General features: G+C 35.8%; 1 protein-coding gene across 1 annotated transcript in view; it reads left to right on the top strand.

The window, feature by feature from the left end:
- DNAH14 (dynein axonemal heavy chain 14) overlaps positions 1–12,429 on the top strand; it is a 404,178-nt gene that overhangs the window by 179,556 nt on the left and 212,193 nt on the right. Inside the window, exons 40-41 of the mRNA XM_072647720.1 lie at positions 6,952–7,054; positions 10,854–11,071. Of these exons, the coding sequence (XP_072503821.1) occupies positions 6,952–7,054; positions 10,854–11,071 (321 nt within the window). The remainder of the gene's footprint in view (positions 1–6,951; positions 7,055–10,853; positions 11,072–12,429) is intronic.

Genomic DNA, 12,429 nt, shown 5'->3' with positions numbered 1-12,429 from the left:
AAAAATTAATCTGGATTGTAGAAAGTTACTATGGTGATAGGGAAGACCAAGACACAAACTCAGAAGAGGACAGCAATGTCAAACATCTATGGGCAAAACCCCAAAGGAAAATGGAAAGTGATCTCATTCCCAGAAAGAACTCCTGGAGGAGCTCAAAAAGGAGCTTAAAAATAATATGAGAGAGGTAAAAGAAAAATTGGAAAAGAAATGAACGTGTTAAAAGAGAATTATTTTTAAAAAGTCAATCGCTTAGAAAAACTGCTTAAAAAGTAGAATTAGTCAAAAGAAAAAGGAAATACAAAAATCCATGGAAGAAAACAACTCAAAGAGTACAACTGACTGAATGGAAAAGTACAAAAGCTAATTGAGGAAAACAACATCTTAAAGTTAAAACTGGGCAAGTGAAAGCTAAGGCCTCTACGAGACGACAAGAATCAATCAAACAAGTTCAAAACAATGGAAGAAAAATGTAAAATACCTCATGGGAAAAACAGCTGACTTGGAAAACAGACCGAGGAGAGACAATATCAGAATCATTGGACTCCCTGAAACCCATAATCCAAAGGAGGACCTAGATAGTATCTTTCAAGAAATTATCAAACAACTTTGGCAAAGTTGCAGGGTACAAAATAAACCCACACAAATCTTCTGCATTCCTATATATTAGCAACAAAGTCCAACAGCAAGAGATAGAAAGAGAAATCCCATTTAAAGTTAGGGTAGAGAGTATAAAATACTTAGGAGTCTACCTGCCAAAACAAACCCAGGGATTATATGAACACAATTACAAGACACTTTTTGCACAAATAAAGTCAGATTTAAGTAAATGGAAAAACATTAGTTGCTCATGGGTAGCCCGGGCTAATATAATAAAAATGACAATTCTACCCAAATTAATATACCTATTTAGTGCCATACCAATTAAACTATCAGACAATTACTTTCTAGAGCTGGACAAAATAATATCAAAATTCATTTGGAAAAACAAAAGGTCCAGAATATCAAAGGGACTAATGAAAAGAAATGCTTGGGAAGGTGGCCTAGCGCTACCAGACCTCAAACTGTACTATAAAGCAGCAATTATCAAAACCACTTGGTATTGGCTAAGAAACAGAGAGGTAGACAAGTGGAATAGACTTGGCACTCAAGATGCAGTAGGCAAGGAATATAGCAACCTTCTGTTTGATAAACCCAAGGACCCCAGCTTCTGGGATAAGAACTCATTGTTTGACAAAAATTGCTGGGAAAACTGGATAACAGTGTGGCGGAAATTAGGCATAGACCCATACCTGACACCGTACACAAGAATAAAGTCCAAATGGGTACATGATTTAGGTATAAAGATTGATACCATGAACAAACTGGAGAAGCAAGGAATAGTGTATTTATCAGATCTATGGAGAAGGGAAGAATTCTTTACTAAAGGAGAGATAGAATGCATTATGAAATGCAAAATGGATAACTTTGATTACATTAAACTGAGAAGTTTTTGCACAACCAAACCCAATGCAACCAAAATCCGGAGGGATGTAATAAATTGGGAAAAAATTTTTACAGCTAAGCTCGGGGATAAAGGCCTCATTTCTAGAATATATAGAGAACTGACCCAAATGTATAATCATACAAGTCATTCCCCAATTGATAAATGGTCAAAGGATATGAACAGGCAATTTTCAGAGGAAGAAATTAAAGCTATCTATAATCATATGAAAAAATGCTCTAAATCACTATTGATTAGAGAGATGCAAATCAAAACAACTCTGAGGTACCACATCACACCTATAAGATTGGCAAACATGACAGAACAAGAAAATGATAAATGCTGGAGAGGATGTGGGAGAGTTGGAACACTAATTCATTGTTGGTGGAGCTGTGAGCGCATCCAACCATTCTGGAGAGCAATTTGGAACTATGCCCAAAGGGCTACAAAAATGTGCATACCCTTTGACCCAGCAATATCACTACTAGGACTATATCCCCAAGAGATCATAAAAATGGGAAAGGGTCCCACATGTACAAAAATATTTATAGCAGCACTCTATGTAGTTGCCAAAAACTGGAAGTCAAGGGGATGTCCATCAATTGGGGAATGGCTGAATAAATTATGGTATATGAATGTAATGGAGTACTATTGTGCCATAAGAAATGATGAACAAGAAGACTTCAGAGAGGCCTGGAAGGACTTATATGGCCTGATGCTGAGTGAAAGGAGCAGAACCAGGAGAACTTTATGCACAGCAACAACCACAGTGTGTGAGAGTTTTTTCTGGTAGACTTAGATTTGTGTAATAACACAAGAACTTCTTACCAAAAAAAAAAAAAACCCCAATGGAGGATCTCAAGGCAAAATGCCTGCCACACTCAGAGAGAGAAATATGGAAGTCACTCACATATTGTAGCAGATCATGTTTGTGTATGTGTATGTGTTTGTGTATCATGTTCTGATTTGTTATACGATTTCTTTCATTTATCTTAGTCTGACTACATAGCATGACTATAGTGAAAATATACTCAATAGGAAAGTATATGTAGAATCTATACAGAATTGTATGCAGTCGTGGGGAGGGAGGGGGGGAGTGGGGGGTAGATGGGGGGGATAAAATCACAATTGTATGGCAGTGATTGTTAAACATTACAAAAGAAAGAAAAAAAAAGAAAAAAAAAAAAAGAAATTATCAAGGAAAACTGCCCTGATGTCCTGGAACCAGTAGGCAAAATAGGCATTGAAAGAATCCACCACTTGCTTCAGGAAACAGATCCCCAAATAAAAACTCCAAGGTATATTATAGCCAAATTTCAAAACTATCAGCTCAAAGAAAAAATACTACAAGTGGCCAGAAAGAAAGAATTCAAATAGTGGGGAATCTCAATCAGGATCACACAGGACTTGGCAGCTACAACTATAAAGAATCAGAGGTCATGCAACATGATATTCTGGAAGGCAAAGGACCAGGACTACAACCAAGAATCCTTACCCAGCAAAATTAAGCATAATATATCAAGGGGAGGAAAAGGGGGAAATGGTCATTCAATGAAATAGGATTTCAGGCTTTCATAAGGAGACCAGAACTAACCCCAAAATTTGACCTCTAGTGTCAAGAACCAAGAGAAACATAAATAGGAAAAAAGGGAAAAGAAAACATAAAAGATTCAAAAAAGCTAAACTATTTACATCCCTACATGGGAAGATGATGTTTGTAATTCTCAAAAATTGTATCGTTAATGAGGATATGGGTTTAAGATGAATTTGAGAGAATGACATAAAAAAAATTAAGGGATGAGAAAATGGAATACAATGGGTACAGAAGGAAGGGAGAAGTAGAATGGGGTAAATTATTTCACGTGAAGAGGCATGAAAGACCTATTACAACAGAGGGAAGATGGGAGGGTGGGTGATGAGGGTCATCAGTATTGGCTCAAAGAAGGAATCATACATGTAATCAGTTGAGTATAGAAATCTATCTTACCTAACAAGGAAGTAGGAGGAGAAGAGATGAAATAAAGGGAGGGAGGGTGAGTACTGACAGAAGGGGAGGGCAGATCAGTGGAGGTGATAGACAGAAGGAAAACACTGGCAAGGAGGGAAAGGTGAAAGAAGAGAGAGGAGACAGAAGGAATGTGATGGAGGAAAATACATAGGTAGTAATCATAACTGTAATGTGAATAGGATGAATTCTCCCAAAAAATGAAAACAGATAGCAGAGGGGATAAAAAATCAGAATTCTGTATAATGTTGTTTACAAGAAATAGATGCAGAGAGACACACATAAAGTAAAGGTAAGGGACTGGAGCAGAATCTATTATGGTTCAGCTGAAGTAAAAAAAAAAGGCAAGATTAAAAATCCTGATCTCAGACAAAGCAAAAGCAAAAACAGACCTAATTAAAAGAGATAAGGAAGGAAAGTGTATCTTGCAAAAAAAACTATAGACAATGAAGCAATATCAATACAAAATATGTCTGCACCAAATGGTATAACATCCAAATTCTTAAAGAAGTTAAGTGAGTTACAGGAAGAAATAGACAGCCAGATTATACTATTTGAGGACCTCAACTGTCCTCTCTCAGAACTCAATAAATTCAAACAAAAAATAAGTAGGAAACAAACTTAGGAAGTAAATAGACTTTTAGAAAAGACCTTTGGCATAATTTAGACATAAAGGGTGATACCATAAAAAAATTAGAAGATCAAAGAATAGTCTGCCTGTCAGATCCAATGGGAGAGGAAGAATTCATGACCAAACAAGAGAAACAGAGCATTGCAAAATGTAAAATAGATAATTTTGATTATATTAAATTAAAAAGCTTTTGTACAAACAAAACCAATGCAACCAAGACTAGAAGGAAAGCTGGGAAACAATCTTTATAGCAAGTTTCTTCAGCAAAGGCCTCATTTCTCAGACATACAGAGAATTGAGTCAAATTTACGAGAATATAAACCTTTTCCTAATTCATAAATGGCCACAGGATGTGATGTGATATTTAGCTTTCAGATGAAGAAATCAAAACCATCTATTAGCATATGCAGAAGTGGTCTAAATCACTTTTGATTAGAGAAATGCAAATTAAAACAACCCTGAGGTACCCTTCACACCTATCAGATTGGTTCACATGACAGAAAAGGAAAACGATAAATTTTGGAGAATATTTGGGAAAATTGGGACACAATATACTGTTGGCAAAGTTGTGAACTGATTCAACTGTTCTGGAGAGCAGAATATCCTTTGATCTAACATATCCTTTGATCCAGCAATATCACTGGGTATTGGTCTGTATCTTAAATAGGTCTGTACCCCAAAGAGGTCATAAAAAAGGGAAATTACCTACAGGTGCAAAAATATTTCTAGCAGCCCTATTTGTGGTGGCAAAATATTGGAAATTGAGGGGATGCCCATCAATTGAGGCTTGGCTCAACAAGCTGTAGCATATGAATGTAACAAAATACTATTGTACAATAAGAAATGGTGAATAGGTGGATTTCAGAAAACCCTTGAAAGACTGACATGAACTGACGCAATGTGAAATGAGCAGAACCAGGAAAACACTGCATACAGTATCAACAACATTGTGTGATGATCTACTATGAATGGCTCAGCTCTTCTCAGCAACACAAGGATCCAAGACTAGTACAAAGGACTCAGGAAGGAAAATGCTGTCCATATCCAGACAAAGAATTGATGGACTCTGAATGCAAATTGAAGCATATTTTTTTTTCTCTTACTTTATTCTTATATTTTTTTTTCCTTTTGAGCTGTTTCTTTCACAACTGTGACAATATGGAAATATTTTTACATGATAGCACATGTATAAACTATATTAAACTGCCTACCATTTTAAGAAGAAGGGAAGGAAGGGAGGGAGAAAAATTGGAACTCAAAATCTTGTCAAAATGAGTACTAAAAATTTTCTTGACATGTAACTGGGGAAAAAAATAAAATACTATTTTAATAAAACCACAAAGAACAAGATGGCTATATGTGATGACATACTAAAAGGAAATCTTTAGATCAGAATGAATAATAAACTGACTTGAGGCAAGAAATATACTTCTTCCTTTTATAGCCTTGAGTTAGGCACTTAATCTCCCCTGGGTCTTAGTTTCCCTCTAACATGTATAACATGAGGAGACTGAACAAGGTAGCCTCTAAGATCCCTTCAACTTCCAAATGTACATAGATAAAAAGAGAAATGTGATGTGGTAGGATTTATAAATAAGTATATGGGATAATGAGGAAATTCCCCCATTGTATTCAACTGTCATTAGACCCATAATAATATCACTCAATGGAATTTGAAATATTTTTTGCCATATTGTCCTCTTAAACCACACCTTGACTTTAAACCTATCACCAGAGCTCAAACCACATTTTTTCTGCCTAGCTCCCTGAATTTGGTATTTTGTATATTTCTAGCATTGACTTTTAAGTTGTCATTGTTGCACAGAAATAGCATACTTAATATCAAGGCTCATCATTAATCACTCTGTCTGACATTGTCTTTTGTTTGTAGGTGTTGTTCATGCTCAGGCTTATCATTTTGTCACCTTCTTCTGAATGAATAGGAACTACTTTCAATGAGATTCTAGTTTGATCCCCATTCTGACAGCATTGATATAAGGGTACAGAGAAGAAGGGAAGCCAGCAAAGGAGAAAGAAGTGTGGTTAGAGAGATAACACTAGGACAGTGTGGTTTCATAAGCCAAGTCACGTGAGAATTTTGAGGTGCATAATGGCTGAGAAAAAATTGTAGGATTTCATAATCTGATGATCTTTGGAGAGAATGGTTTCAGTATAAAAAGTTGTAGGAGCAGAAACCTGATTACAAGGTAATATATGGTGAGAGGCAGTAATGAAGTAGAGATTTCAGCTGATCCAGGGGACCAGAGTTTTTTGGGGAAATTGGCAGATAAGTTTGGATACCTATGTAGCACTCTGAACTAAACTAAAGATTTATCTAATCTTTAATGCAACTGGGGCATGTCACAGATGTTTTGTTGAGTTTTTTCAAAAAATATTTTCATCAGTATTATCTTTGAATCCAACTTGCTATCAAGGTACAAGCCAAGATGACTACCAGTGAGGCCTTGTGAGATAGTTAATATGTGACATGTGATCCAGGCCTGTGATTTCACTGATACAGGAAACTATCGATAAATAAACTCTTTCTGCCCTCTACCAATGCACTGGGTATCTGCTCTGTACCATATTCTTAGAGAGTTGCAGCATTAAGTGATTTGCCAAAGATTACACAGCCAATATGTGTCAGAACCAAGACTTATCGATTCCAAGGCCTGTTATCAATCTACTATCTGCCATGTATGGCTCTATCAATTAGCTAATTTTTTACTTCTGAAATATAAAAAGGAATAGTTATCTTATGTTCAATCCTATCCTACATTTCAGTCAATTACGATATGTCAAATAATATAAATGTTAATTTTTAATATATTTTAGATTTTCGTACTTGATCCTAGTGACAAAGAAGAGTTTATCCAAGATGAATATGAGGATGAGGATGAAACAGAGAAAGATATTCAGCCTTCAGAGAATAATCAATGTAAGTGATCTAACTAAACTGAGAAGATAACATAAAAGATACACATCAAACAAACAGAAACTTTGCTCATCTCTATTATATAACATTTTTCATTGTTCTTTTTATCATTTTTCTTATTTTATAGCATGCAAGAAGCAGGAATATGTATAGCAAAAAGTAATTTATAGTGGAGTGTAGTAGAAGCAGTGATACATAATGAATGGTGTGCTTGGTTTGGAGTAAGGATTTGAGTTCAAATTGCACCTCTGATGTTTATTAGCTTTTCTTCTATATTATCCTTCACTTCAGTATATTTGTATTTCTAATCCTTTGGGCCCTCTTTTGCTTCTTTGGGGGGACTTGTTACCAAGAACTCTATGCTGCCTATTATCTCTGCTGTGTATAAATTCTGTGTATTCTTCTAACTTCTTCATACAAAATTCAGATTTCTCTCTTGAATCATGCAAGAACCCTGTCACTCATTTTCTGACACTACCCACTTTGATGGAGGATTTACTCTCCATACTAATTTTTTGCTAATCTTGGCCCCTTCCCCAATTAGCTTCTAAGAGGCAAGACTGGCCTTAGCTGAATTCATTCCTTAAGGTCTGGAGCTGCCACTTGCCCTTATCCTAATTCACCTCCATTCTTTAATTATCTTGCTAGGATGAATCAGTTTTTGCTATTTTTTTTGTGGGATTGGTAGAGAGTGGGTGGATGTTCCTGGCAGAGTCTCTGAATCTCTGGAATTCCCTCTAGGAGCCACTCAAAGCAGTAGGAAATCAGATTTCTTCCCTTATTGAAACAGGATATTGGAGAAAGAGTAGGAGCTAGCAGAGACCATGTAGCAGAAGGAAAATCCTGAATGGATCCTAGTGTACAAGACTATTGATCATACTTTACTAAGAGTATAGGGCCATTATATGTAAGAGTGTCATGGATTAGCACTGCTGTTCATTCATAAGGCTTCTATCTTGTTGAGTCTCTTGCTTTCTAATTCTGTGGATTCAGAAATCATTGTTCTACTTCTAATGCCATATTCCTCTTTGGGGTTTGGGAGTGTTTTTGAGATTTACTGAGCCCTGCAGAAAATGTCTAGTCCTCCAATTTGCTGGTCAAATGAACCATAAAATCCCTTATTAGCTATGCTATCCTAAGCAAAACCCTTAAACTTTACGAACTTAAGAAAACTCTGTAGGACTTATTTGAAATATAACTGGGTTCTGATCTGGGAGCTCACCATGAAGACAAAATCATACATCCTTCACATATTTGCACAGTATTATTTAGATTTTATATAGTAAAATTGTGGCATGAATAGGACCCTGACTTCTTAAATGGAATACAAATGGATCAAAAGCTTCCCAAACCTTAGTAAGCCGGAAAGGTTTCAATTTTGAGTCTCATAATATGACTATATATCTTTTCTCTTAAGATAGGGGATTGAAATTTTTGCACACATCAACTCAAGAACACTATCCAAAGGTACTACAGTCATTATCAGTGGAGGGAGCATCCACATGGACAAAATCACAGAATCCTAAAGTATTAGAATAATTTTGCATTATTTTTGTAGTGCTTGGATCCTTGAGTGAATTCATGACTTTGTCAGTGTATCTAGTTGATCCACCAGTGCAGACCACAACCTATATATACCTTCATGTTCAGTGTGACTCTTTTCATGTCTTTTCATCAATCAAAGATCATAAGATCACAGAGTTAGAGTTGAATTCCAATCCTACCCCAGTCTCAATTTGATAGATGAGGAAAATGAACCCTAGAGAGAGTATGACTTATCCAAAGTCACATGCATAGTAACAGAGATTCAGGGTAAGGTACTGTGACTCCACCTCCAGTACTCTTTCATCTATATTATATTGCCTTATGGTCTTCCATTGAGAATACATCCAAATGTCAGAACACAATCTTTAGTTTATCCTCTGAAAATTTTTGGTTTCCTGACCTATCTAACCTATGTGATCTTGAAGAACATATCACTCAGTACAAAACCTTTTCCATGTAACATAATTGGTAAAAATTTGAATGACATGAATAGAAGTTAATGACTTTATGAGAAAACAAAGAATATTAAAGGAAAATTTTTAAAGGAAGTAAAAGAAGATATAGGGCATTTTGAATGAAAAACAACAGACAGAAAACAGATCAAAGGGAGAAAATTCTAAAATCACTGAATTGCCTAAAAGCCATACCAGAAAAGGAACTTAAATATCATATTTAAATAAAGTATGAAAGAAAACTACTCAAATACATTAGAACAAGAGGACAAAGTGAAAATACAAAGAATCCATCAACAATCTCCTACCAGAAAATTCAAAATGAAAATTCTCAGGAATGTTATAGCCAAAATACAAAGCTTTCAACTCAAATGGGGAAAAAAACTTTAATAAGCTCAAAAGAAAGAATTCAAGTACCAAGGAACCGCAATTAAGATTGCACAAGAGTTAGAACTTACCAGTCAAGAAGAGTGGAGAGCCTAGAATTTTATATTCTAGAAGGCAAATGATATAGGCTTAAAACCAAGAATAATTTACCCAGAAAATTTCAATATATTACAGTGGGGAAAACAAACCTTTAATGAAGTAGAGAACCTCTGATAAAAAGACCAGAGCTGAGTAGAAACTTTGAAATACAAACATGAGAATTAAGAGAAATATAAAACAGTAAATACAAGTGAGCAATTTTTGTTCACTTGGATCAACTCATAGTATATTAGATGCATCTCTTTGATGAGTAGCCTTTCCTTGCTGAGCAAATCTTTTCATGTTACCTGTTGAATAAAACTATGTATATTTCATTCATGCCAGTATTGAATCTAAATTACCAGGGTAGTTTCTTAGACCTGGCTGAGAATAAGAAACCAGACAAGAAAACCAGGAGAGAGTAGTGTCACAAAAACACATGGAAGAGAGAATATCTAGAAGAAGGGAGTTGGCAGCAGTGTCAGAGACAGCAGAGGTCAAAAAAGATGGGACCTGAGAAAAAAGCCATCAGATTTGACAATTAAGAGATCAATGGAAATTCTTGAAAAAGTAATTTCACTTGAGTCATGATGGATGCCCAGTCACTAAATGGGTTGATAATTAAGTGAAAGGAGAGAGGTAGAAGGTAACTTTCAAAATTTTTTTTAGTATTTCAGCTAGAAGAAAGGCTAGTACCTTTAAGAGATAGTAGGGTCAAGCAAAGGAAGAAGAGCTCATGGGCATGAGAGAAACTAACAGGTAGGGAGAGGTTAAAAATTAGAGAGATGAAGAATGATAGAAGGGGCAAGCTACCAGAGCAGAGAAGGTCAAGGGCACAAGTAGACAAATTGGCCTTAGTGAGAAAAGTCACTTCTTCATTAGAGACTCAAGCAAAGGGAAAGAATTGAGGATGATGTCAAGGTTGATTGAGATTGTGAAAAATGAGGGAGTTCATGGCAAATGGTCTCTTTTGTCATTAAAGTATTGGAGAGTTAGTGCAAAACAAGGAGAAAGAGGAAGTAAGAGAGGAAAATTGAGAAGAAATTATTTAAAACAACCAATTTGGGGAGTGCCATAGAAGCTCAATAAGGGAAGAATTGCCTTTCTACAGTTAGGACTTAACTGAGATAAGTTTAGATTACTTTTCAAAACTTTTTTGCAACACTTAAAAATATTTTCTAAGCTACTAGCTTTTACCTTGATTAGAAAATAAACTTTCTAAGTAACAAACATAATTGAGGTCATATAATAAAAGAAGGTTGACATTTATAAGTTATATTTAGAGCAAAATTAAACACATTCTGTGAACCATAAAATAAACTTTTGTTTTAATTTTACAGATATGACAATTACAGATTGGCAGTGGATAGTGTTTGATGGCCCGGTTGACACCATATGGATAGAAAATCTAAACACTGTGCTAGATGACAACAAAACTTTGTGCCTCGCGAACAGCGAGAGAATCATTTTAACTGATAGCATACGGATGATTTTTGAAGTGGATAATCTCTCTCAGGCCAGCCCTGCTACTATCACTCGATGTGCAATGGTCTATGTGGTAGGATTCTAGGAATAATTTTCCTATTAAGAGAATATGTTGTAAAAAGTAAACTTCCTTTCAGACATATTTTTAAAACTCTGGTTTATTTGCCCCTTTATGTCTAGGAGGAAGCCATTGGTACTACTGAAATTGTGTCCCCAAGACCTACTGGGTTGTTGTTGTGGTTGTCGTTTTTCCAATCCAAGACTAGAAACATCTATTTAGAAAATGATTGTAAACTATTATAAAAATGACTGTATTATTGTTGTCACTGCATGCTAACATCACTCATAGTTAAAACACACTGTTTTGTCAGTTAGCACTTAAGTGCTTCCCTAATATAGTCCAGGCACTATGTGCTAAGAATGGAATGTACAAAGAAAGACAAATATGCCCTTAAGAGGAACATGTTCTAACAAGAAGAGCAACATGTAAATATCTAGGTATGTACAAGCTATAGTCACAGTAGATGGAGAGTAATCAGAGAAGGGAAGATCCTAGCAGCTGGAGAGGTGGCAAGGAGCTTAGAAAAGCCTCCTGCAAAAGGAAGGACTTGAGCTGAGTCCTGAAGGGATTTTAGGAAAGTAAGAAGCTGAGGTGATTTAATTAGGAAGGTACCACTACAGTTATCAACAGCAGGAAACTGGTGAGAGACTACCCTGAATCATGTGTATTTCATCCCTTATATCCTGTCATTAAGTGGCACACATATACATATACAAGACAGTTGACTGAATATTGAGGGATGCCATTAAAATTTCAGTTGGGATTATACTTGAGAAGATATGGGGATGAAGTTTATGACCAGAGAACACAGTTTCTCTGTATAACGCTAATTGATATGTATAGTTGTTGAACCCTTGACTTTTGTCAAGTAAATTAGGTGGAATAGCTCAATTAGGTAAGAAATAGGAATGACCCTCCCATAAGCAAAATCAGTGGTTATCAGAGGTAACTGGTGAATATCACCATTCCGTTTTCCCCCAAATCTTCCTTCACTCAAAAATCTGAATTCCATAATTGGAACCAAGAATCATTTTATCTTTAATTTTTGATTCATGTTAAAAATGTAAACTCTCTTTGGAGGGATAACACATAAGTTGTTTTAGTCATATGAATATTGGTGAAGGCATGCTCTATCTTCAGGGGCAATGACCAGTACCAATATGAGAATACATTTGGAGAAAGGGGAGGAAGGAGAGAGTGTGAAGGCACTGGGCTTTAGTGGACGAGAAGTTGGGGAAAGGACCCTATGAAGGGGAAAAAGACAAACAAAAATTAGCACCCATATGATGTGGGGAAGACCAACTCTGCCTCCTTTACAGTTTTGCCTAGAATTACTGTTAGGAAGGAATAAACAGTAGCAGAGCCTAGAA

Source organism: Notamacropus eugenii, chromosome 2 (assembly GCF_028372415.1).
Source record: "Notamacropus eugenii isolate mMacEug1 chromosome 2, mMacEug1.pri_v2, whole genome shotgun sequence".
NCBI classification, from domain to species: domain Eukaryota; kingdom Metazoa; phylum Chordata; class Mammalia; order Diprotodontia; family Macropodidae; genus Notamacropus; species Notamacropus eugenii.
This window is presented reverse-complemented; position numbering and strand designations above follow the sequence as displayed.